At 31.1% G+C, this 27,443-nt stretch overlaps 2 protein-coding genes and 1 long non-coding RNA gene across 5 annotated transcripts; 1 reads left to right on the forward strand and 2 right to left on the reverse strand.

The window, feature by feature from the left end:
• Nucleotides 1-441: 441 nt before the first annotated feature.
• On the reverse strand, nt 442-27,252 carry LOC134830349 (protein windpipe). Of its 3 annotated transcripts, XM_063843801.1 has the most exons (4): nt 27,192-27,239; nt 26,464-27,037; nt 13,104-13,502; nt 442-3,349 (listed from the first exon to the last, which is right to left on the reverse strand). In XM_063843801.1, exon 4 carries the CDS (start codon nt 3,331-3,333, stop codon nt 1,270-1,272), a length of 2,064 nt encoding a protein of 687 aa, XP_063699871.1. In that variant the 5' UTR covers nt 3,334-3,349; nt 13,104-13,502; nt 26,464-27,037; nt 27,192-27,239; the 3' UTR covers nt 442-1,269. The 3 variants fall into 3 exon arrangements, with proteins under 3 accessions (XP_063699871.1, XP_063699870.1, XP_063699872.1); XM_063843800.1 differs by having other exon boundaries at nt 26,464-27,252; XM_063843802.1 differs by lacking the exons at nt 26,464-27,037; nt 27,192-27,239 and adding an exon at nt 13,580-13,703.
• On the forward strand, nt 14,413-15,432 carry LOC134832129 (uncharacterized). The gene is made up of 3 exons (XR_010162043.1): nt 14,413-14,460; nt 14,899-15,019; nt 15,093-15,432. It is a non-coding gene; the product is annotated as an uncharacterized LOC134832129 (long non-coding RNA).
• Nucleotides 17,628-18,614, reverse strand: LOC134831730 (uncharacterized). The gene is made up of 2 exons (XM_063845537.1): nt 18,029-18,614; nt 17,628-17,975 (listed from the first exon to the last, which is right to left on the reverse strand). Exons 1-2 carry the CDS (start codon nt 18,408-18,410, stop codon nt 17,629-17,631), a joined length of 729 nt encoding a protein of 242 aa, XP_063701607.1. The 5' UTR covers nt 18,411-18,614; the 3' UTR covers nt 17,628.
• Nucleotides 27,253-27,443: the final 191 nt, after the last annotated feature.

Consider the following 27,443-nt stretch of genomic DNA (forward strand, 5'->3'; position numbering starts at 1 on the left):
CTATCACTTTTGACTTCTTTGAATGCACAAAAAATGGCAAACAACAACTCAGCACACACACATCGCCTAGCAAAGAACAAAATCCTTTAATTGCATGCGCATTTGCAACAGAAATGGACTAAAACTGAAACAATTAAAATACACAACACGTAATCGACGAAACACATACACACACACACACATATCGAACCCTCCGTGAAAACAAACAACATTCTAATGTGAAATCGATCCACGACCATATTAGAATTACAAATCCATCCAGAACATTTTCTTCGTCCGTTAAAAGCCATCAAAAATTAATGTATTTATGTTGTGGAATTGTTACCTTTTTCAACGCTTTCACCTTGTACTTACCTTTTATTTGTTCCCCAATTAGTTTCTTATCACGCAATAAATTTCCTCGTATTTAGCAGAGAAATTCCAATTTTCTTTTGAATTTATTTTATTTTACTTCTTCATAAAATATTACTTTAATTTAAATACGGTTTAGATATTTTTACAGCTTTTAATTTTTTATTAATAGGATTATTTTAGGTTTTCTTATAACATCTATGAACAGAGTTGTTTTTCAATAAAAATAAAATTTATTTCTCGAACGCATTAAAACTAACAAAATTTCAAAAATAACAAAATTAACCCTTCGAATTTCTTTTCTCAATAAATGGAAGTTCATGTCCTTTTAGGAAAGACGGACTTTGACACAGAGCTGCCCTTATCTTGATTTATGTTCTCTTATAAAATTATGTATTAGGTATTATTTGGTATCTTATCTACTTAAAAATTTAGCGTAATTGATTGTTTCTCTTTATCATTCTCTTAACGTCCTAGATTCAACATTACTTTGTAGGTTTATATTTAGAAATGATTTATTCTTTATTACTTACATAGCATGCAAAGGCCTACTTTTTTGAGCTTATCGTCGTCATTCGCTTTGAAAATAATAATTAATTAATTTATTAAAACGTAAATAGGAGATAAATCAGACTCTTGAACGAAATAGGTGAATTTTATTCTGAATGAAATAAATTAATTTTCCATCACACGCGAATATTAAGTTTAAAATTTTGTTAATTTTTTATATATAGGCACATAGGAAAGTCTCCAAAGATTTTTTTTTTAAGAAATTTCTTTTTTAAAAGTACTTTTTTCTTACTAAAATAATTAATTTTTTTTTTATCGAAAAAGCGCAAAATTAAATTTGAAGAATTACAGTACTCGTGTCGCTTTTTATTCCTTATCTAAAAAAAATCATAGCTAAAAATCGTTCCATCAAACTTGTTCCGTGACATAATCGCCTGCGGATGACTTTGTCCGCGTTACCAACACCGGGGTCTTCGCTCTCGGGGTTTCGGTCGCCTTGATTTTCACACGTCCCGTTTCTGGTGAATAAACAGGACTGTATTTGGGATCTGCGCTTGTATGGTGATTGCCGAGTTTGGGGGTGCGAGGCGTATACACGGGACTGTATCGTTTGGGGGATGCAGGCGTAGGTTCATGCACTTCAGGCATCGCACTGCCATTCACATGATTGTTATTTGGCTCTGGTTTTTCTTGCACGGGAGTTTCTTTGATGGGTTTGAACGTGCTCATGGGAGATGAATTCGCGGGATGATCGACTTCGTCAGTCATTTTATTGGGACTAACAGCGGGGAAGGAATGTCCGTTTGTCGGTTTATCATGCCCGTTTTTCATGAGGGGACTTTTTTCGGGTACATTACCTCCTTTTGGCGCCGAATGTCCGTTTTGACGTTCCTTGCCGAGCAGGTCTTTGTTCATCTCTTTGAGTTCGCGTGCGGGACCATTTTCGACGTCGCCTTTGCCACGACGATTACGTTTGGAACTCTTGTCTTTGCATGAGACGTAAATGATGAGAACGACAAGTAAGACACCGAGAACTCCCAAGAGGATGAACGTGTTTTTACTGTCGTCTGAACTGGCTTGCATAACATTTGCTTTTTTAGCAGCGTCTTCAGCGGTATTGTCACCTTCAACATCTCCAGCACGACCAACAACAACGGCTTCGGGATCTTCAGTAGTTGAGGATGTAGCAAGACTTTCGTCGAAAATGTCAAGATCTGGCAAAGGAACTGCATCAGTGGTATCTTCCTCAACTTCAGTAGGCTCTGTGGTTTCAGTGAAAGTCAGATCTGATTCTGTTGTACTGCTGGGCATTTCAACAGGGACTACAGGTTGTGGGGAACCACTTCCATAATCGTCATAATCATCATCAGCATCAGATACTGACTCACTAACCATTGGAGCGGCAGTTGTTGATGACGATGGTTCTTCTTCAGTTGTTGTTGAAGATACAGATACCACTGGAATTGGATCGTCACCAGAACCTTCGTCATAGTCATTATCCTCTTCATCATCATTGTCATCATTAACTGGCGTGGATTCTGTAGTTGTTGTTGTTGAAGTAGTTGTCGTGCTTTCAATCACTGGGATGAAAAGTTCTTGTTTCACTTCTTTGATTTCAGGATTTTCATGAACTTCCTTTTCATCTTCTTCTTCATCGTAATCATCGACATCCTCATCTTTTGGATCATCTACTGGTTCATTTGAATATTCATCTTGTTCGTCGTATTCGTGATTTTCCAATACAACTTCTTCATCACCTGAACCTTCGGCAGCTTGATCTCCTTGCATCAGTTCATTGTCGTTCTCAATTTCATCCCAATTGTACTTTGAAGTGAACTTGGTAGCCTTTTTTGTGGCAATTGTAACTTCACAAACTTCAGCTTGTTTCATTTGCAACCATGGACGACCCTTGAACTTCAACGGAGCCATACAGATGATGTGACGATCCATCCAGACATGTTGTGCCTTCAACCAATTCCGTACTGCCAAAGTGTCACAAGTACAGTTTATCGGATTGCCACTCAACTCCAAATGTCGAAGGTATTTCAGCGTCATGATCGAATGTGGCACATACGTGATGTGATTCTCACTCAAGTTGAGATTCACAACAGACTTTGGGATCTTTGCTAATTTTGCACTGGTAATACGATTATTGCTCAAATTCAAATCAGTAATTCCCTTTGGAAGTTTATTAACTTCAGACAATCTATTTCCAGACAAATCAATTTTCTCCAAATTCGGAAACTTGTCCAAATGCGAAGTGATTTTCCTCAAACCAAGATTCGACAAATCCAAGGACTCCAAGGAACTGGTACGATCGAAACGGATGAGTCCGGAGAGTGTGGTACATTTTGCGTGACTTGAGGTTATGTTACAGGCACATCCTATGGGGCAGGAGGTATCCAGCGGACCGGCAGCGGTAAGTGTGAAAAATAAGAAAAACGTGGCGATTATCATAGGTTGAGACTTCATGGCGGCGGCGTATAATCTGCAAAGAAAAGACAAGACGAGAAATTAGTTACTTTCACTCGATTCGATTTGTATTTAATTGACGATGAGCGTCTTTGATTAATTCATTTCCAATTATATCTTAATGTTGTGAGAGATGTTCGAGAGAGATGTCTGGTCTCTTTCAAGTCGAGGTGTGTCGTGTCATGAAGACAAGAAAGGCATGAAATTAAGAGTAAATCACTGCCATATAAAGGTAAACAACATTCAATTAGTCTGTTATTTTGTCTCGAAGACATGTCATAGACATAAAGAGATAGACGAAGAAAGGTTTGTTTTGTTTGAAGTGACTGCTTTAATTATACAGTAAAGATTTTTTCTTTGCTCATGTGTCTTGTCAAAACGAATCAGATAAATTCATGGGAAATTTTCTCAAACTCCTCTTGAACCCTTGAACTTTTCAAACACTCTTAAAATTAATTCGAAAATATTATCTTCATTAAACATGTCATTAGTATCTATCAACACCTCGATAAATTGCCTCATTTGACATATTTGCGTGGATATTTCGGAAGTAATTTATTTCAATCTCACGGAATGAACCTGAACTTGACTTTGTTATTTCTTCATTTATTTCGAGCTCTATTTCAGCTTTTTCTTCTATGACACACGACAAAGAAAAAAAACAACAAAAATTAATTAATAAAAATACTTAACATGCAAGAAATTATTGCTGCTGCCATTCATTGTAAGTTCCCGATATAGAAACACGTTCAAGGTCACATTTTCTTGGCAAAATTCATTTCAAAATATGGCTCTATGCATATTTTTGCCAACACGCTTTCTAAATTGGTCTAAATGTAAAATGTATATGAGTGGAAATATAAATTAAAGGATAGAGGTATAACAGGCAGAGAAATAGACAAGACGTTAATATTGTTAAATATTTGAATAATTTTACATTAAAAGATTAATGTTTGCAATGTCGAGTTTGTAATAGATATTATTTGCGTTTATTTTGCAGACAACGATGCGGAGTCGTAAAACGGTAACAAAACACAAAACATAAACTTTTACGAGATTTATGTTTTTGCAATTATTATTAAAACAAGATTTGTGTCGACGAGGAGTCGAAGTAGTTGAAGGTACATACATAGTTGTAATAAAAAACAGGGAGAAATGGAGCGCAGGTGAGAGGATTAGGTAAAGTTTAACGGGAAAATGGCACTTTACGGCTTCCGAATGTTTGCTTTTGTCAAATAACTCATAAAGGGAGACCTACTAAATATTAATTGGAATTATTTATTTCTATAGTTAAATAATTTTATTCCTTAGAACAATATATAAGACTTGGGAAATACCGAGAAACGACATTTTTTAAAAGATTTACTTAGATGGAATAATATAAGACGGATTACTTATAGTTGGATTTCTACAAATACTATAACTTAGATCATTTATATAACCCCTTTTCCGTATCGTTGAACTAAACCTCTAATGACCCTTTTTAATTAATTTTTAGAAGTTCAAGTTCTTAATAAAATCTATGCACTTTTATTGATAAAAAATCAGTTTTCGGGTCTATTTTTTACAGGAACTCCCTTCTCATTGTCAGTTTTTTATTTATTTATTTCATGAATGCGTCGTATTAGACATTATATTCATAGTGTTAATGTGTGAGATTAACGGACTTGGGCCCAGTGGGACGAAATAACCTTTTTTAAGGCTCTGGGATCTTGAAAATAAGGCCCTCAAACTTTTACATGGAGAAATTCCGAAATTTTAATTTTTTTGGAAAAAAAAAAAAAAATTTTTTCAAAAAAAATAAAAATTTCGGAATTTCACCATGTAAAAGTTTGAGGGCCTTATTTTCAAGACCCCAGTGCCTTAAAAAAAGGTTATTTCGTCCCACTGGGGGCTAAATTGATAAAGATAATCTGGGCAAAATAGGCTCAGGAATCAAACATTTTTGTTCAGAATAAATAACTATCCTCATCACACCTCGCCTTGGCATGTTGCCTATGCTACAAAGTTCTAGGTCACAAATACCTCAAATTCCGTTTCCTCAATCATCTTAATTACTCCTCAATAGAACAATTCAATTTTTTGCAACACAAAAACTATGAAAGGCATCTTATAATTGACCTTTTGTTCTGAAAACTCGAACGCTAATAGTTTACGTCATTATTCAAAATGTCTTTAACTGAACGTTCAAGTAGAGAATTAATCACCTGTTGTCCATTAGAAAATATTTCATTTTACCTACAATGTTGCGTCGTTGTTGCATAATGCTGGAAATAACAATGAAAGCGTGCTTCGAAGTCGAAACATTCACACGCACAAAGAAGAAATCTTCGACATCGATGACGACAACAAAGACGAAGGTCTCAGCTGTATTGTATTGTAAGTTAATCAAGTGTAAAGCAATATCTTACTCACTTTATTTACCAAAAAACACAAAAAAACTGTTTCGTTGGCATGATGCACGAAAAAAAAGCGGTTATTAATACTGTATCATCATCTAATTTATGGCGATAAATAAACAAAATAAGCATTACATTACCAGACAAAAATAAGGCAATTTATTTATCTGACTGCTACTGTGTGTACGAGTCTCTTGATACTTTGCCACAGACGATGGGATGGATATGCGAAAACAAATGATAATAATGAACGAACATGAAATGACAATGTTCGAAAGATCGAGCACAATCTGGTCATAAAAACCCATAATATAATGCACGAAAGAGACATACGCCAGGTCATGTACATGCAAGCTAAGAGTACACGATGCGAGAGAGACAATATATAAAGGTCAAACCGATTATTCAATGATTGCATGTTGTTGCTGTTGTTGTTACTACTATTGTTGATGTTAATGTTGTTGTTACTGGCTATAAAAATCTCCAAAATTCACATATTCTCACATCTGTTGAACAATTTGTTTTGATCCGTTGATTGATATTATATGGAATCGTTCGACAGCTCAGTGATTTTATGATTCAATTCTTAAAATAAATGTAGAAAAAATATTCAAGGTCGTTCGAAAGATGCAAAACAATTTTTTTTCTTCAAGAAAAAAAAAGTAAAAGAAATTAATCTAATTTTCGTGCCGTGTTCGCCTGTCGTGCAAATGTTCAAATTATGTCATATCATCAAGTGTGTAGAAAGTATACGTAAGAAATCAGCAGTAGGTAAGTAGAGTCAGTATCTTGTAGACGATACCATAAAAAAAGAGTGAAAATTTTCTAGTCTATATGAGCAAGTGTATGTAGAAACCGACATTCCGTAGGATTGAGTGTGAAACTTGCACTCAGAGATTTTTATGGTAAGTAAATAAGTTGATAGTTTTTAGTATTTAATAATTCATTTTAGTTTTAGGCACCTCAAATATCTGAACAATAGTGATGCAGTTTCTTTCTGTTCCATATTTTGAAACTTTAAAAGTAACGACAATCTCATTAACATTAAATATTGATGACTTTTAAATCATCCCAATTTCTTCTTTACAAATCATCGTTCAAAACTCGAAATGTTCACAAACCAACACCACGAAAAATTGATGAAGACAATCTGCATAAAATATTACTAAATTAAAAAACATTACACAATCGTTCAAAATAATCAATGGATAGAAACTATCAAGAAGATAATAAAGAACCAGTAGGCAAAGGAAAAAGAGAGATTTATCACAACATAAGTCTCATCAGAATATCGTCCATTAGGCTTAGCTATTCTTGAATATACTTTTCCTTTCAATTCAAAAAGATTGAAATAGAGAAACATAAAAAAATCAGTTCGTAAATCTCCCATCGTCGAATAGAAAACTTTTAAGCGAATACTGATATCAATTCGCTCTCAATGAATTCTAAACGAAAGTGAAACACAAATATTGACTGATATTCATTGAGCAATTGAAGAGGAAAATTTTCATCATTTACTACTATCCATTATGCTTATTACTACGCTTTAACGGGACAATCCTAGACCTTCACAACCTTTCTAAAGACGCCTTAATATGGTTGGAAAACCCAATAATAAAATTTTAAATTCCATTTGAAAAATTTTAATAAATCATACGGTTATAATAATCTCTAAAGTCCAGTTTAGACTAAAAGAGGAAGAATTTTGAGACCTAATGCATTGTGCATAAAATTTGTCTCTATGAAAACCGTCGCTAACTTCACATTCACTACTTCCAAAACAAAAATGTGTACAAAGCCAATGCACACATACAAAGTAAATAAGTAAAAATATGAAATATTCGACATAAAATAATTTACAAGCATGGCACAATAAATAACTGATTCAACTATTTTACGCAAACGCACCAACTTTTATGACTTCTTCGAACGACTTTTATTTGCCCATTTGTGGACTTGAAATTAACTCGAAACACAGTTCGACTATTTCTGAAACTATTTCATAATTGTGCAAATACCACACAATCAATGTCGGTCGTTTGGTCTTTACGTTTCCGTTGAAAGCAAAACATTGCACGATAAGAATGGTATTTACTTTTTTTATTACTATTTCTTCCTCATAAACTAATTAGAATTTACTCGAGTCATTAAAATAAAAACAAACACAAAAAAAAGAAGAAAAAACTTGTAAATTTATGACGTAAATGTAATTTATTCCGTACAACTCGTTTTAATTAAGCTTCAATAAGTACTCTATTTGTTTATTTACAATTCAATCGTACAGTACACGCGAGCAAAGTTCAAGCCACTTATCGCTAACCTCACTCTCGATTTCGTCAGGGTACAAAAAAAAAAAATCAGATGAATAAATAATAATTGTTTTCGTGAAAAATGAATTCAAGTCCATGAAATGCGATTGATGACAATCGGATCGCATTACAATCCGCAAAATGCAAAACCACAAAATGTCATAAGCAGCATGATGTGAGTCACACGGTCGTTCGTCATAATACTTTTCTGTCAATGACTTGCGCTATTTTTATCTTTGTCTCGCTGTCTGTAGGGCGCACTTCAAGTTAATAATAATCACAACAAATATTACATCATATTTGTTACATTTCACGCACGTGTGTGTTGTGTTGCTCATACATAATTTTCAATCATAAATTTATGATGCGTGAAAATGATGCTGCTACGAAGATAAAAAAGTGAGATAGGTCAATGATCGTAAGTTTGTTTGCGTCTTGAATCTAAAACGGAATCAGAGTAGTAGTAGTAGAGTAATAAACGGACAATTTAGAGATTTATTTTTATACTTTTTAAGCTTTTTATTGTTGTGTTATGGGTGATTAACTATTTCAATTCATCTTCGTTCGTTTTGGAAAGAAGCGATAAAAGATAAGTGAATTGGAATGCGTGAGATTTTTATCACTTTAACAAGGACGGTGGTTACGGTCTTATTATGTTAATAAGATTCATTGGAATTAACAGTAGGAAGTGCCATTGTAAGACTTTCGTTATTAATTTGAAGCATTTAGAAGGTTTTGTGATGAAATATTAGCTTTTGTTCCTTTTATATTTTTTGAAGCTACTGATTGAAAAATTTTTCTTAGAATTTTTCAGAATGTTAATTGAGTTCCAAAAATGCATTTAAAACGGTAAATTCTGCTTTAAATCGATTTTTAACGATTTTTATCAACTTTGATTAATGAACTTTAAGTCTGTGAAGAAAAATTTCTACCAAAAAAAGACTCAGACTAAAATTTAGTACCTCTGAGACCTAAAAATTCAATCATAGCCAAACACTTACTGCTCAATCTATGTCGCCAAGTGACTCACAGCCAATTCCAGTCTGTTGTCCCTTTCAAATTCGATTAAAATCATGCATAATAATTTCCCAATAGACTAAAAGTCAAACACATTTTGCCATTTTTGGCGTGTAAAATAATTACGCATTCATCGTAACCACAAACATCGCACTACATTCACATCACCCCACAAAACGACCAAACAAACAAACCACTGTCATGTCGGTGGTTCTACGGAAAAAAAAACACACAAATTCTGTACGCAGTTACACCTAATTTGACACAAAAACTCACTTATTCTCGTTTTGTCGTCAAACTGTTTGCCGCAGACCAAACACGACGAATTTTTAATTGTTTGAATACAACACAGCACAAAATTTTAATGGCCAATCGAACAAAAGTCCGAATAACCGGAATTCGCTTTTTTGTTCATATTTACCATTCGAGTCGAGTCAAACAATAAAATAATAATAATTTCATGCAGAAAATTATATTTGATGTGTTTTTATGTTTGATTGCACAATCAATAGCAGCATTACAAGTCAACAACATGGCACATTACCAGATACATGAAGGGGAGATAAAAATCGAAATCTTGCAACATTTTTTTTGTTTTTCGTTTTGCAGCTTTTATGAACATGTTCCGCACAATCATTGAAACACTGAGTTAAAGGGTTTGCAACATAAGCCAATTTGCGTCGATTTGCAACGGAATCACTTTTTAGCAAATCGTAATTCGATTCTTTAAAGTCATAATTGAGTAAAATCGACGAAAATCAGGTTGTTGACACACAAAAAAAAATTAATAAATAATTTTTATTTACAAAATTTTGATTAAAAAATATGAAAAGTCAACATTTGTTGTTGATTACGCAGCGCAATGTTCACCGATTAGCTGGAATTTTAATTGACGGATTGCTTCCTGCGTCATTTTTGTCGAAAAAAGTGCAAGAATTCTATTGTTTGTGACTTTTATAGCAAAAATTTGTCTGAACAAAGCGATCGAATATTGATTTTCAATTTTATTTGACTTTGAGTAATTTGTCTCTCTTTATTGTGCGCCGCGTGCCGACTTCCATTCACATCGGCAATAACATTACTCAAATAGGATTAAAATCTTACGCAAAAAAATTTTGCTTCTTCTTCAATGTTTGCATGCCTAACCAAATTGGGAAAAAACGGCTATTGAAACATCGATCAAGAAGCTTTGCACGGAATAGACACAAAAATGACTCACTTTTGAGGTATTTTGACATTTCTTAGCAGACATTGCATGTGCGATCGAGACCTTTGATAAGCTAGAAAAAAAAATTGCATTGCGTGCTAAGAGAATGAGTTCTTCCTCACCTCGCAGCGGCATGCCAAGTCATTAAACAATCATTAACCTCCTAAACTTGGCCCGCACACAATGTCGCAAAAAATATTTTATATCAAACGAAAGAGACACAATTATTCACCGGTCGTTTTCACATAATTTTTTCGTAAAATAAACACAGAAAAATTCGTTGTTTTTCTATTAATAGATTTTTTTTTGCAAAGGTGCAACTCAGAGTTTATAAAAAATATGTAGAAATTTATGCGAGTTGGTCAGCTGTCTCTCACAAATTATTTAACATTTTTTTTTTATAGAAAGTGTTTTGAGGAAAAAACCCAGATTTAAATATTTTGAATGTCATCAGAAATTTTTTTACGGAAATTCGTCATAAAAAGTTGCTTTTATGTCCAATTAGTGGTTGAATTAAACGCAATCAGTTTGTTTTAAAGTCTTGAACTTGACCTTCTTGCCTTGATAATCTCGCACATAATTCATAGTCTTTGGCAACCGTATTTGAATGAATGTGTGAAACACGAAACACAAAAAAATGTTGTAAAAAAGTAGGTTTTGATTTATTTACAACTACATAGTATCATGGAATTATTTATTTATTTTCAATAAATGAATAAATAACTCAATGGACAAAAAAAGTTGCGTTTTAATAAATTTTAAAGTGCATTAAAATGGATTTTTTTGGTAAAAATGGCTCTGAAGTGGGTGAACGAGGAATTAGAGACACTGAGGAGATTATTTTTGAAAATATGTAATATGTGATCATCAGTTTTAAATTAAAGTTTAAAAGTATTTAAGACTTCCTGGAAAGTTAAGTGCAAAAGTTAAGGTAAGTGCTTTGATCCTATTACTTTTATTAATTTAAATTTTGTTTCAGGTGATGCTTTTTGGCGATTTTCGTGACATATAAAGTGGCATTGGTTGACAAGGTCAAAACTGAACTTTTAAGCTGTGGGAGTTTTACCATTGGCTAAAAGGGTAGGGTAGGGTGTTAATCGACCCTATAGGGTCTTGAATGGCTCTTACCGCGGTCTCTAAAGAGTCTTATTGTACTTTATACTGTGAAATCGTAAGCTATCTCAGTAAACCCCAGGGAATGGGTCTTAGCTTTTAGCCTGTCAACTCAAACAAGCGCCTTTAAAATTCATTCAGCTCTTTCAGAAGATCCCAAGGGGTTTCTAAAAGATCTTTAAATACTCTAAGCACAATAGAAGTCAGAAAAGCTCTTTTTGATCTCGATTCTCGAACCGACGACCTTACACATTTGTGTTCTGATGAGCGTAACGTCGTCGGTTCAAGACTCAAAATCATGAATAACTTTTCTGACTTCATTCGTGCTTTAAATTTACTGAGATCTTTTAGAAACCCTTTGGGACTTTCTGGGAGAGCTGAGTGAATTTTGAAAGCGCCTATATGATATCACAGGAAAAAGCTAAGACCCAGCGTTTACTCACATATCACCCGATATCAGCATTTCATCGGAAAAAAATGGCATGAGATTTTTTGATGGTTTTGTATTAGTTAGGCCTAAAGCAGTCCAAAAACCTAAATTTAAAATTCTAGAACGAACCAAAGTATTTCTATGCATTTTTAGTGAGATCGGGTATGTCAAAGAGGTACTTAAATATACTCAAACGCACAAAAAATGTCAAAAATCCGTTTGGTTCGCAGTATGAAATATAATAGGACTCTTTAGAGACTGCTTCTTGAGCCTTCAAATCATATCCAATTAATCCAAACCAAGCAAAAATTGTTCTATTAGAACACAAAGTCAGATTATTGTCAAGTAATCTTAACTTATACCGAATAAAAAGGCGCTTACATCACTCCACATTCACTTTTGCAATATTTACTTTTCTAATGAAATGGCAAAGCGTGCACCATTTTATCTCACACTTTTCCATTAGGTATATAAATTGACACTTAATTTTATAAATAAATACATTTCGCGGTGAAACTGTCTCTTATCTCTCCTCTACTGCCATCGCCATGCATGCAATTTCCACGTAAGCCAACGCAAATCAATTCGATGATACGACAAAAAAAAGTGGTCTATTTGTATTTATTGATCAGAAATACAGTCAAATGTGATATTTTCGTGAATATAAATTTATTTATTACTTTTCTTGTTTTTCATTCTGCGTGTATTTTGAATTTATTTAGTGATGCGAATGAACTCGCAAGACCAAAGCGCGGTTATCGTCCCCAAGTAATCATTTTATTTGCGTTAATTTACCAGCAAGTCCGTTATTTTTGCGCAAAAAGATCAAATCAGAATTCGCACGAAAGCTTAAAAGGTTAAAATCAATCAAAAAAGTGAAAATTTCAAAACCAAACAAAATAATTAGTGAGTGATGTAATGCTAATTTGGATGGTAGAAACAAAAATCTCTCTATATCAAGGTCAGCATTGACGTTTCTCGAAATTCTCGAGCCCCCCTTTGGATCACATGAATCATTCATTTAACCGGCGCACTAAACTCGTGATAAACAAAAAATGGAATAAATTAAGAACGCAGTCGATTACCTGATGATTCTCTCTCGCTCTGTGTTTGGGTAAAATATGAACGTAAGCAGCGGATGTCGAATTCAATTGTTGTTGTCTTTTTGTCGTAGGTTTGTAAATTTGAATGTAACGTCATGTTATTAATAGAATCAACAAATTTTTGCATATTTGCAATTTTTCTGGTCAGTTGAACTAACGTGGAAATTTTTTTTTTGGGGCCATGTGACTTACCTCAACTGTTTGTTTGTTGCTCTATCTAATCCACGAAATGTGCTAAAATTCAGGTTAAAATGGAAATCTTGTTAACACGTGCTTGCTAATATTCCAACAGAAGTTAATTGCACTACTTTCCAACCAAAACTTGCTTTGTCTTAAAATGGAGACGTGCTAAATTTTTTGATTGATTCACTTTTTGATAATTTAATTATTTCTTTCTTTCTTTGAATTTATTTTATCTTGTTCGTTATCAATTGTGGCAAAAGCTTATGTAAATACACGAGGATTGATTTCGTCGTTGATTTTGATGTGATTTTGTGCCACAAAAGCAGTTCGTTGTTGACTAGATGAATAAAGGCGTCGCTTCACAGCTGGCGGAAGTTCAACTACAGAGGTTGAACAACTTGTGAAAATCTGCAAGTAAAGAAACAAGAAAAGGTTTTATTAGTTGTCGTGTGACAAATTACGCAATTCACAGCTTTTTTACGTACAAAAGTTGATTTTTTTTTTGTTTGTCTTTGCTGTTATCTAGTTTTTTTTTCTTTCTACATCACCAACCGACTGACTAAGAGACAAAAGTAAAGAAATTAAAGAAAAAATTGTACCGAACCGGTGTGAACGCAAAAAATTACTGACAAATTTTCTATGTTTTTTCGTGTTGGTAGAATCATGACAACTTCCACACGCCATACAATCGGTATATGGGTGTTGCTGCTTATCTTATCAATGGTTGTCGTTGTTCATTTATTATTAATAAATAATATTTTTAACAAGAAACAAGAAGCTTTTAAACACTTGAAACGAAATTTGAGCGCATTTCTCATACATTCAATGTATTTTAACAAGCGCCATCTATTGCCAAAATTTCAACGGAAATTTTAAAAATGTGAATTTGGCAACCCTGTAGAATTTCTAGACGAATTCAGGGATCAAAGTTCAAACAAAATTCCTCTGACAGACGTCTAGACAAGTTTTTTGGCAAGTAACAAAAAGTGCATTGGCCAAAAGTTTGCCAAAAAATTCTCGTTGAAACTCATGGCCACACTGTTGAATTACGACCAAAAACTGATAACGATAAGCAATTTTTTCTATGTTACTCATACTCGTATACTCATGAAATCGAGTAAAGTCTCGATCGCTCTAGCACTGATAAGGCACATTCATTATGCGGTTCCCAGTTAACAAAACCACCAACGAGACTTTAAAATTATTGAGTAATAAATGCATCATTCGTCAATATGATGATTTACGACTTTTTTTTAGTCGGAATCAACGGGGAAATGAATAAAAGACGAAGGTAGTCGATGCACGTCATTTCACATCACATCATCGTCTGTCACAAAACAAATGAATGACAAATGATTAAAAAGAGGTAAGTAGTAATAAAGATATCAAATCAAATAAATGATTAAATTTAAATAATAAGGCATTAAAGAAGATTAAAATTTCATATAATTTTTCAACAAAAGACTTGAATTGCATCACTTAAGATGATACGCAAACGAATGTAGACTTGAATAGATGATATGGAAGTTAGCCCTTCATCATCAGTATCATCCTCATCATGATCTTCGTCAATAGTTAACAAAAAGAGACAAGATAATGAATAAATTTTAATACATTCCTTTCACGGGGGATGGAGCTCGTCTTCCGTTCGTCTGATTGTCGTCTAAATTTGAAATTCCAATTTAACTGAGATCTTCTTGAAAATTTAAATAACTCAGTTAAGAACATTTATTTGTTCGGGAGCATATATGTTTGCTGTGGAATTAAGTAACGTTATTTATACGCGTTTATATTTTATTAATAGATTAGGAATTAAAGTGACATTTGTGAAAAGTTAAATCTCTGAAATAATCTTCATGTGAGGCGATAAAACGATAAAAGGAAACTACATTCCAGAAGAGGAGATTTTTATCAAGTTTTTAAAGGTAAGATTTTTTAAAGAATTCTAGTACTAGTATAGTCAATAGTTCATTAAAAGATGACCTTTTTGAATTTCAGAAAATCTTCCTTAATAATTTCTGCTATTTCGCTCTTCGGGAAATAAGATGGTCTTCATACCACTTGCCTGACTACCATGCAAGGTTGGCCCTCATAAACTTGCCCTCTTTGGAAGATCGTAGGACACTCGCTGAAGTAATGTTCGCTTTTAACTTGCTACGTGAGAACATTAAGTGTCCTGAGCTCCGAGCCAAAATGATACGCCATCAACCGACAAGAAATTTGAGACACGAGCGCTTCTTTGAGCTGAGACATTGTGATAGTGAGTTTGCTGGATCAGAGATTTTTCATAGATGTGCTTTGTCCTTTAATCGTTTTAGTAGCGTGTACTCGAACGAAATGTCTGCTAGTAATTTTAAGAAACATGTATCATTAGAATTAAGAAATAGCCATTAAGATGAAAACAAAAGATGGATTTTTATGTACTGTGGAAGCTTCCTCAGAAAACGTCAGATAAAGGTATGATATCGCCGCTATGGGACAGTTGGTTATGAATCAAAGGACAAGCTATCGATTCCAATCCCAAGAAAATACATTTCGTTTACTCAGAGGGACAAGGTTAACCTTTAAGTAGATTTTTAACAAATACTCTAACCTACATTTTCCCAAAATATCGATTTGAAACGAACGAGTTATTACAATTCTTTTTTCAACCAATTTACATTCAGCCACAATAGACGCCAATGTTCTCATTTCCCTTACTCGTCTATCAATTTACATCTCTAATTCCCATCCTCAATAACCAAAAAACTTCACTAAAAACCCTAATTAAGTATTCATGGAAGTACGTGCCAATAAAAAGTTAGATTGCCCGATAAATATTCATCGCCTTTCCTCAAACTTTTTCATTTTTTTTTTTTGTTTTTTTTGGGGGGATCCAGCCTAGACATCACATAAATCACAGGAACCAATCAATTCACAAACAATCGATAAATTACACGCGAACAACAAAATCATTACCGAAACATGTCATTAAAAAGTTTTACGTTTTTTACCTGACGTGAATTTTTCATGACTCGGATCCAACCACAAAAAATCACGTCAATCGATATTATTTTATTGGTTTTATTTTTTAAAAAGGTGTTAAAGGCCAAAGTAATTAATGTCATCAATGCAATCAGATAAATTATGAGCTGAAAATTTAGATCGATAGAAAAAACCCAGAACCTTGAAAATTTGTCTAATGATTCACCGATTTGTTTATTTTTCCTACGGAATTCTTACAAAATCCAAGAATTTCGTGAGCGCGTGAATAAATAAACGATAAAACAAATTTTGTTTTCGGCGAAAAAATCCAGTCGAAAATAGATCCAGCTGAGCACACTTGTGAAAATTACGTAATCCACGCAAGATTTACTTCTGACAAAGTTGCACAGAATGTCAACAAACCGCGCGATTACTCAATGAAATGTGACGAAGACAATTCGAGAGACTCGATTTTAATATGCAAGCAGTACGAGATAGAGAAAAGTTGAACAAGAACAGAATTAAATTGAAGACGGAAGTTTGTCGTTTGGAATTTTAATCATCTTGGCGCTGCCAGAGAGTTTTTTTATTTTGTTCTTCAATAAACAATTTTTAATGAGAAATTCGGTTGTTGAGCTGTGAAATGACAAACCATGTGAGCAACATGTCGCGTCTCGTGTGCGCTTAATTAATCTTATCATGTCAACAAACGGCTAAAATTGTTTGTTTATTCATTCCGCAAGTTAATTAACATCAAACTTGAACTTGATCTCTTACAAGAAGAAGAAGAAGAAAAAAAAACTTGAATCTACAACCCTACCAAGCAAGTGTGAAACAGTCGATGTTTTACAAGCAAATCCGTCCTTTCATGCTAATTATTCATTTGCTAGAAGCAAGTCTGTCATGATAATAAACATTTTTTTTATCATCAACGAAGGTCTTTGCCGAACGAAGTCTGTCAACCAAAAAATGAATTTGAACGATTAATTACTATTAAAAGCGACAGAGGAAAGATGCCAAGACAAGTCAAGTAGTAGATTATAATGACGATGAAAAATGTAAGTGACTGCAGTAACTGATGATGGTAATTATAGAGTGTGCCTTGCACAATGCATTTCAAGTGTCTCCTGCTCACTTGAATGTAAGCAAAGTGACACATTAATAATGGTGGAACGGAGAATGATAGGTTTCGGTGTCTCACCTCATAGATTTTTCATCTAGATAGAGCGGTAATTTAGGGTAAGGATGTTGAGGTGAGAAACGATCTAAGGAAATGTTTTAGTCGTTTCTCATTTTTTTTAACTTGACTTGAAGAAAATTAATTGAAAGCTTTTAAATGTACGTAAAAAGTTCAATTTTAACCTCCTGGCGAATCGTAACCATCAAAAACCTCCATTAAATTGACCAAACAATAGAAAACGAATACAAAACTTCTGGGGTACCTATGAGAGTCAACGATTTTTACAGACAAGTACTTTTAGAATAAACTTAACGAAATAAGATTGAAGCTTTTAGAACTAAATTCTATTAAAAACTTTATAGAATTCTTAAAAAACTCTTCTAAAAAAAGTCATACACCTTTTATTTTCATAAAGAGACCACATAAAGAGACCACTAAAACAAAAAGACTTAACAAAACCACTAAAACACGTATCCAGATACTCTTAGATTTATCACTGGAGTTCATCAAGACTCCTTCAGTCTTTTGTGATTCAGTCTCTCGAATATTTTTAAACTTTTTTAACAACTGAGATTTCTTTCTGGTTTCGCGTTCAAGCGTTTCTGACATTTCTTGCTTCTCCTCTTGCAATCGATCAACGATCTCTTTCATTTTGACAACTTCTTTCGCCATTTCCAATAGCTCGGTTCTTAGCCTATGATGTGTGGTTAACAGCTTTCGTGTGAAGACCAGGTGTTCTATAAAAAATAGTTCTTGAGAATTATTCAGAAAACTTATTGAGTTTTTATACCTTTCCACTGTTCTGATCGCGTAATAATTTCCTCTAAACTTTCCTTCAACATTGTTCTACTGTCATCTGTGGCAATCACCATGCCTGGTTTTATTGTTGCTATGAGACTCTCACAAATTTCCGGTATTGAACAGTAATCACTTTGATCCAGTTCGCTATTGATCAAAGTTTCCAAATCCTGTTCATCAGTCAAACCTTCCATAATAGGTGATGAACTTCTCAATGGGTCTTGAAGTAATTCAATTTCACGGTCGATCGATGTAAATGAGTGACTTTCTGATGATCCGAGAATAATAAAGCTGTGGTCATCGTCTTCAAATGATGAAGTTGTGTCCGGTAATGGAGGCTTTCTCCCAGGAATATCCAAAAAGTTTGAAGACATTTTCAAAAAAATATCTTTAAGGGGATCTTGACTCTTGTTCGTTCTCTGCACAAATCCAAAATGCAACTGATGTCAACGTATCATGTTCAGCAATCGCAGAGACAACACTGCAGTATATCGTTGTGTCTATTTATTTGCTTTCAAACTTTTTTTTGTGTTTTCAGTGAGAGATAAGCAGCCGTTTTTTGAAAATTGTTTGAACGTGTTTCTTCTGGTGATAACGAAAACTGTGATGAATGGTAACCCCGCACACACAGGTGATAAGAGACTAATTGTGTTGCACTCAATAAAATAATGGAATTTGATAATTCGTACAACTCATAAGGTAAGTACAGAAATTAGATAATTTTATTATTTACTGTCAAACAGATTAGGAGACAAACCGCCTGCAATGCGCGTAAACAAAAGATCCAGAACCTTATCATCAGACACCAAAATATTAAAACGCATTTCCGTTCTGAATGACAAAAATAAAGTTTAATTCAGTAATTAATTGAACCAGAAACCAATCGTTTCTTATCAGTCAAACAGCATGCAAGAACTCGTTTAATCTCGCAACCTACAACAAAGTTGTTGGAAGCTGAGAAAAAACTTGTACAAACAGAAATTTATGTATAGCATAAAAGTTATGGGACTACCCACTATGTTGATCGTTCTGAATGTTGCAAAAAATGTGTTCAACTCTCTTTCTCTCATTAGTAAGATGCTTTTTATTTGTTTATTGCTTTTTACACTGTGGAGCAAAAACTACAGGGAGAAGCTGATGGTCTTAAATTTTCTGATTATTCTAATTTTCTAATAAAAATGATTTTAAAAGAATGGGAATACCTAAAAATATAAGTTTACCAAAGAAAATATGCAAGAATAGAAACTAGAAAAAAATCAATTAAAATAAATTTAATTTAATTATAGGCCTATTTATATTTCAAATTTAAGAGGTAAGATTTATGACTAACCAAAAAACAGAAATGGAACGGAAACCAAACAGTACTAAACAAATTCAAAGATACTTTTAGAAAAAACCAATAGATCTGGAGCTGCAGATATTTGTACTACCCGTTAGAAATTCATGAAGACCCAGAAGTTATATTTGATGGTCTTTCTTATGCGTTTTATACTAAATAGAATAAAATTTCCTGTAGGATTTTGGAAATCATCACAAACCGCGAAATAACCTTCTTTACAGGATCCAGGCAAGCAGGAGGAAGAGCACTTTCTCCGGGCTATCTCGGAGGCAATTTCAGAAGATTTAGTCGGAATAGACGTTGGAACTATACCATTGCCCGCAAATCTACCATTGCTAAAGAGAAACCGAAATATCGCGCAGTTTTTTTTTATTGTGTAGATTGACTTTGGTTAGGTTTGAGAATGCATCTCCGTGGTCTGAAGACCTATTTTGTGATCGACATTTTAAGCTTAGTTTTAAAGTTAAGTTAACCTCTAAAAGATTAATTTCACTATATCACTATTATACTTTTTTAATCAGTAGGGTATGAAAAAAGACCTTTCTAGAGTCCCTTCTATGCTCCATCGGAAATTCCTCTAATATTTCTCCCCTTAGTGTATCTGCCTTTGCAATTATTTTATCATCATCCAATACCCCACACACATTAATAAAGCAATTTTATTAATGGTGCGCTATCATTTAACTTCCAACGAGACCAAAACCATTCTCAACCTTCACATGGATCTTTGTGTTTTTAAGAAACTTTATTAAAAAAATTAATTACTTCAATATTTTTTTTCCAAGCCTATTTTGCATAAATTTCTTCTCATAGTGTCCCATTATGATCGAAGAAAATTAAAAAAATTAATCATAAAATAGTTTAGCTTTCCTCGTATAGTGCAAAAAAATAATCAACAACAATTCACGCGATGAGATGCTCCAACAAAATAGAAAGAAAAAAGAGAGACATAATTCATTTTTTCACTCACATTAATTTACTTCACAGGTTTTTGTTGTTGTTGCGTTAAATATCATCTGCTTGTTTATGTTTACGAACTCGGGCAGCGACAAGCATAGAAAAAAGACGAAGAAATAACACTTTTATGAGCATGTTGAAAATGTCATTAACATTAATCCAGACTTGTTGATTCGACCTTATCTTGATGCCTATTTAGTCGGGTTTTCGTACCATTTCACTAATGAATGTCGATTTATCTGCCTTAGAAGAATTTCTTTCACATTTTTGCATAGAAATTAAAATTTTTTCGGAAGTTAAATGAACTTGCAATTTCTCATTAAATGAGAACGCAAAATCAATTTATCACTCGAACCGAACCGAAACCGATCGAATGGTGAAAAGTGTGTGGTTTATCTTTTTACTGCCCTAGAGGAGTTATAAATTTCAATTTAAACCTAAAAAAAGTGCAAGAAGACCTCAGTCAGTTATGCATGCATTTCGCTTTTTTGTAAACAGGTGAATGTTCGATGCTTTATTTGTTTTATGATAGACAAAGTTGATTTACATTTTATGACACAGTTAATTAAAATTTCTCTTCAACGCACTGAAAAAACGCACAGATAAGATAAAAACTATTATTGTTCCACATGCGAAGGTAGTGAATGAACGACCGACAGAACAATCCCCTTTAGCTTTTACTTTTATGACAGTTTTTGGAATTGTCGAAAAAAAATGAAACTATTTTCCTGTGTTGTAAAAAAAATATTTAAAAAAAATAAAGAAAGACATAAAAAGTTATTAATTGCCTCTACAAATCTTTTACAAAACACACAAGTGAGCTTTATCTGTCTGTCATGAGCTAATCAACGGAAACACGAAAAAAATAGTAGTTGGTTGGGAAACAAGTGATTGATTTTTTAGGTGTTTTGTGGAGTACTTGGAACAGCTGCGAGCATATTTTGGAGGTGATTTTGATGAATGTGATGTCAGACAAGGGACTGGGTTGAAATGCATTTGTCAGTCGAGAGTTTCTTTTTTCAATGAAAGTGATTTTTTCACGATTTTTTAATATTCTAAGCGCCAGAAAAATCAAAAAATACAAAAAAATGTGATAAAAATATTTTTTGAGTTTTATGAGATTTTAATTTAAACCTCTTTTGTGGTTAAAAACTCGATTTTTTTATCAAAAAATTTAATTTATTTTTATTTAAATTTACTAAATTTTCGGAACTTTTAAAGTTTTTAAATTAGTTTAACTTGTTCAGAAAAATTTAAAAAATAAAAAAATAAAAAAAATGTATACCTACTAAATTTTCAAAAATAATTTTAATTCATTTTATACAAAAAATTAAAAATTTCTCACTAATTAAAAAATAATAATTTTGATTTTTTTTTATTTTTGAAATTTGTGAAATTGATTAAACAAAGTAGTAAATTAATTAAATGAATTATTTAATTATTAAATTAATTAAATTAAATTAATTAAATTAAATTAATAAAATTAAATTATAAATAAAAAAAATTAAGGAATAAAAATAAATCAATTTTGGAAGAAAAATTTTTTAATTAGTAAAGGTCAATTTTTTTAAATTTTAGATTTTTTAGATTCTTTGGTACCCCCTTAAACATATGACAAACTAATTATTTTTTTCTTGAAAAATACTTCCAATTATTCTCGTGACTCAAGTAATTTTTACAAAAAAATGAAAAATGTGAACAAAAACGATCAAACACGAAAAATGTAAAAAATTAACAAACATCCATTCACAAATATCTCATTTTTCACAAAATTCTTGTTTATTTTTCAAATTTTTCATGTGAAATTCCAAACTAAACGGAAATTCCTTTAATTAAATTTCATTTTTAGACAAAGTGACGCATTTTGTCTTCTACAACACTCGAGAGACTCCAATTTATTTTCTTCATATATTTATTTTCAAAAATCACTCATTCCACACTTGTTTCAACGAAATAAAATGTCAAAGGTGAAATGGAAATGAGATTAGAATCCGCATCTCGCGTCACGTAAGCGATAAGAATAGAATCGTGTATCTCGTTAAAAACCGTTTTATTTTACATTTAAAAATAGTGAATTTCTATTTTTAGCATTAAATCGAGCGGAATATTGCAGTTTCATGCAAAAGAATTGCAAGAAGGAGGAATGCATGTTAGACACCTACCTACTGCCTCACATTCGCTGCCGACGACAACAGAAATGTACTTGAAATTCTGCTGCATGAGAAGTAATAAAACACCTTTGCTTTGGCTCTATTTTGAATTTTTTTTACCGGTTTCCTGTTTCAAACTGCAATGTCGGCAAAATGACAATCGAAGCAAAGGTGTGTGAACCACAAAAATTAATTTAATTTAATAAAATCATAAAAATTCAATTATTAACCGATTATTGGCCAGACACTCGATATTATTAATTAGAAGGGATTGTGTGACAAAAAAAACCATTAAATAGTGTCTGATCCAGTATTAAATGGATTTTAATGACACATGTGTGAAAAAAGGGGTCATTGCTGGTTATTGTCGTTGCTTGTCTAATTAGATGTCAAGAAACACTTGTGTGTCCATCAAAGTTAGCAACAAAAATGACAATGGATTTGAATTTACACGAATTTGGGTTGGAATTGTCATAAATTAGAAGCAAAATGGAATTTTATGACGCATTGTTAGTGACGTGTGCTTGACATGCGTTTCGGAATTGACCTTTTTTCAAGGGATTTAGGTCAAAATAATCTTTTTTGTTTGAAAAGGGCCGGAATTTAAAATTTTTAGTTAAATTTGATTTAAATTACTGAGAAATTTTGTAGTTTAATGAACTTTCTTAAGGTTTTTGTGTACAAAAATTTCAAATTTGACCAGAAATTAATTTTGCGGTATTTTACTTTTTTTCTAAATTCAGTATTAAATGGAATTTTCTATCAAATTTATATAAAAAAATTAAATCTGAAATACATAAGAGCCAAATATTTATGTGTTTTTCAAAGCAAAATTGTCAAAGTTTAATTTTTTCTATCAAAAATTTATTTTTAAATTATTTTTGAAAATTATACTTAAAAAAATTACGAAAATATGAGAATTATTGATATTTTTTTCATGAAAATAAAATTTTATTTAATTTTAATTTATTTAATTTAAATTTAATTTAATTTAATTAATTTAAATTTAATTTTAATTTAATTTTAATTTAATTTTAATTTAATTTTAATTTAATTTTAATTTAATTTTAATTTAATTTTAATTTAATTTTAATTTAATTTTAATTTAATTTTAATTTAATTTTAATTTTAATTTAATAATTTAATTTTAATTTAATTTTAATTTAATTTTAATTTAATTTTAATTTAATTTTAATTTAATTTTAATTTAATTTTAATTTAATTTTAATTTAATTTTAATTTAATTTTAATTTAATTTTAAAATTTTAATAATTTAATTTAAAATTTTTTTAATAAATTTTTTAAAAAAATAATTTAAACTTTCGTGAAATTTTTTTTAAACCAATATTTTCCTTTTAAAATTGAATTTCTGATAGAATTAAATTTTATTTATTTATTTTTTTAATAAATAAATTTTTAAATAAATATTTAAATTTAAAAAATTAAAAAAATTTATTTATTTATATTTATTTTCTAATTTTTTATTTTAATTATTTTTTTTATTTTTTTTTATTTGATCCTAAAACCCTAAAAATTCTCCAAAAATTATTCAATTGACCAAATAATTTTTTTAATTTCATCTAAACTCACACTTGTTTAAATACCCGGTCAATTACTTCGCATGTTGTTACTTTGACATGCCAATGCCTTCCCATGAACTTAATTTTTTTGATCTAACTTTGATGTGCACTTGTCGACAAACATTTTTCGGAGAGCGAGATGATCTGATATCAAAGTTTCGATGCCGAAAAAAAAACACAAATTATTTAATTAAGAATTCAAGAAGTGAATAAACGTCTGTTGTCGCCATGCGCGTCATGCACTTCGTCACGTCTTTTGAAACTTTTTTTTTTTTTGAAGAAATCATAAAAGAAACTAATTTAAACAAACAACATCTTTAATTCTTTAGAAAATGTTTCGTTTTTTGTCATAACTGTAGAAATTAAGTCAAGTCGTGTGTGGTTTTCTGTAAATACGTTCGATGTTTAAAACATGTGTCTGTGTATCAACTCGAGTGACGAAGTGCATCATAATAATAATAATTTTTTTATGTTTATGTATGTAACATTTTGGAATTACTTTATTTCGAATGTTGTTTTTTTTCAGATGTAAATTTTTAACGGAGATGAGATTTTTATGATTTATTTACATTTTTCGACAATTTATTACCGCGACAACGAGACAAGGGTATTTAATTTTTTTTTTTAATTTTAATTTTTATGATAAGTAGACGAGATAGGAGTCAATTTATCACCAAACTAAGCGTTTATTGACTCAAAACGACGTACTTAAAATCTTCCCACAGGATAAAGTCGCAGACAACAGACGATTAACGAAACCATATGATGATTGTGACGCGCTGCGGCGACATTGTGTTAATTGATTTTTGCCGAAATTTCGCGTAAAACAACTTTTTTTCTGCCATATTTGTCGACGACGACGACTGTTGACTGCCGGTTATTAATAAAAAAAATATAATTTAGTTGCTCTGATTTATTTAAGCTTCGATTTTTTTTTTGCAGATTTTTTTTTTCTCGATACGTCGTCGATGTTCGAGTAACGTGTGAGATTTCCTTTTTTAACAACAGTTAAAGACTATTGTGGCATTATGTCACGCCATAAAAATATTTAAAAAAGAATTGAATTAACAGAGAAAAAAATCTTTTTTTATTTTCGCATTTTTGCAGATAAAAATGTCTTGCACATTACATCACTAAATGGCCTCATGCTCATGTGGATTTAAAATTTATTAAAAAGGTTATTGAGCGTAAAGTGATTTTTTATATGTTTCAACAATGTTTTTAACTGTGATTTTAAAAGAAAAAGGGTCATTAAAGATAGTGAAAAATGGCTTTTGTTCGATCAATTAGTGCAAAGTTGATTTTTTTGCATTTTTTATTTATTTTTAACAATTTTTTATAGGTAATTGTGAACACATTTTTTTTTTAATTTATTATAATTTTATTTTTATTTATTTTTTTTTTTTTTGTTAAAAAATTAAATTTTATTTAAAAATATATATTTAATAAAAATTTATTTAAATTTTATATTTAATTATATTAAAAATAGATAATTCAAAAATTAATTAAAGTTTTAATAATTAAAAAAATATTTATAAAAATTTTAATTTTTAAATAAATCGTTTAATTTTTTGTTTAAAAAATTTACTTAAATTATTATTTTTAAAACAAAATTAAATTATTTTTTTTTTTTTCGATTTAATTAAAAAAATAATTAATTTAAAATAAATTTATAAATATTATTTTAATTAATTTAAAATTAATTAATTAATTAAAAAAAAAAAAAAAATAATAAAATGAAAAAAATTTAAATTAAAAAAAACTATAAAATAATTAAAAATTAAATTAATTAATTAATAATTAATAAAACAAAATTAAATAGATTTTTTTTAAAATTAATTAATTAAATTAGAATTTAATTTAAAAAACAACTAAAATTAAATTTTATATTTTTATTTTAAAATTAAAATTTTTATCATTATTTAATTTGATTACATTCATTTTTTAATTTATTAATTTAATTTATTTTTAATTCCAAAAATAAAAAAAAAAGTTAAGAAATTTTATCAGCGAACTTTGCAAAAAATGAAAAAATTTTTAATAAATATTTTTTTGCAATAAAAATTTTAGTTGCTATGCACCTGTATTTTTTAAAAAAATATCCGCTATAGAAAAAAAATATATTTTTGTAAAAAAGGCGTTGAAAGTGATAAATTGTATTTTTATACAAATCTTTCCATTCAAGACTAATGAATATGCAAAATATCCCAAAATTAAGTTAAAATTGACCTTGACAACCTTTTCATAACAAGATGATCGATAACTTTATCAACAAAATTTATCTTCATGTTTTAATTATGATTTCATGCTTGACCGAAGTCGATAAACTTTCGCACACACCTACCCTCCTCATAATTTTTTTCTCATTTTATGAAGCGAATAACAATAAATATTTACTCACCTATATATTTAATTGTATTCCTTTTGATTGTTTATCGTAGTTCGACGTAAAAGTGTTTTGTGCTTGTAATTATCGTCGTTGAATTTCACTCATTTTTTTCTTAACTTCAACTAAACTGGAGAAAAAATCCAAGTTTTTTATTTTTCATTCATTTATTTTTTTTTTATTGATATTTAGTAGACGCCGCATCGACATCACTTTGCAACTAAATACTGACTAAACACGCCACGACCGACGAGCAACACACAGTGAGGTAATATTTGACATAGAAAAAAAAATATGCACCTGTGTACGATCAACCGGGCGGCTACTTTGCGTGTCTTTGTTTATTTTATTGTGTCTGTTTCTATATTTACTTTCTGGACTTGTTGTCGAAATTTATCACTGTCATCCTCCTTTTACGAGGCCTCGTTGTTCTTATTATTATTACTATTTAGAAAAAGAGACACAATGCGAACAATAATTTGTCCGGATTAAAATTTTTGTTGCCGTTACGATATTTCAGTTGCAGGAGGGTCTCGCGCACTGACTTGTTGTGATTGTTCTATTCAATTCATTAACGTTCCTATTATTACTATTTGTTGTGTGTATTTTTGTATTAGAATGGCGCGACATTAATACATAAATGAATATTATAAATATTCGTCGTTTTTCTCTTTTTTTTATTTACCGCGATGAAAAAATAAAAAAAAATATTAAATAAAATAAAAATAATTTCAAAATATCACGGTAACATATAAAATACGACGAGAGCAGCACACACGGTTTAATTTAATGTATTTTCACTTGAACGGCGAGTAAGTGACTGAATAGTGTTTACTTGTTGCTTGTCTATAGTAGTTTAAATGTTAATGATGATCAAGCTGTTGTGTGTTGCCGTCGATGATGATGATGATGATGATGGCGATGACGCGTAATGATGTGAGTCGAGTTTATATTTTTTTATGTGTGTAATATGTGGAAAAAAATATTTATGAATG

The sequence above is a fragment of the Culicoides brevitarsis genome, chromosome 2 (genome assembly GCF_036172545.1).
Source record: "Culicoides brevitarsis isolate CSIRO-B50_1 chromosome 2, AGI_CSIRO_Cbre_v1, whole genome shotgun sequence".
Lineage (NCBI taxonomy): Eukaryota > Metazoa > Arthropoda > Insecta > Diptera > Ceratopogonidae > Culicoides > Culicoides brevitarsis.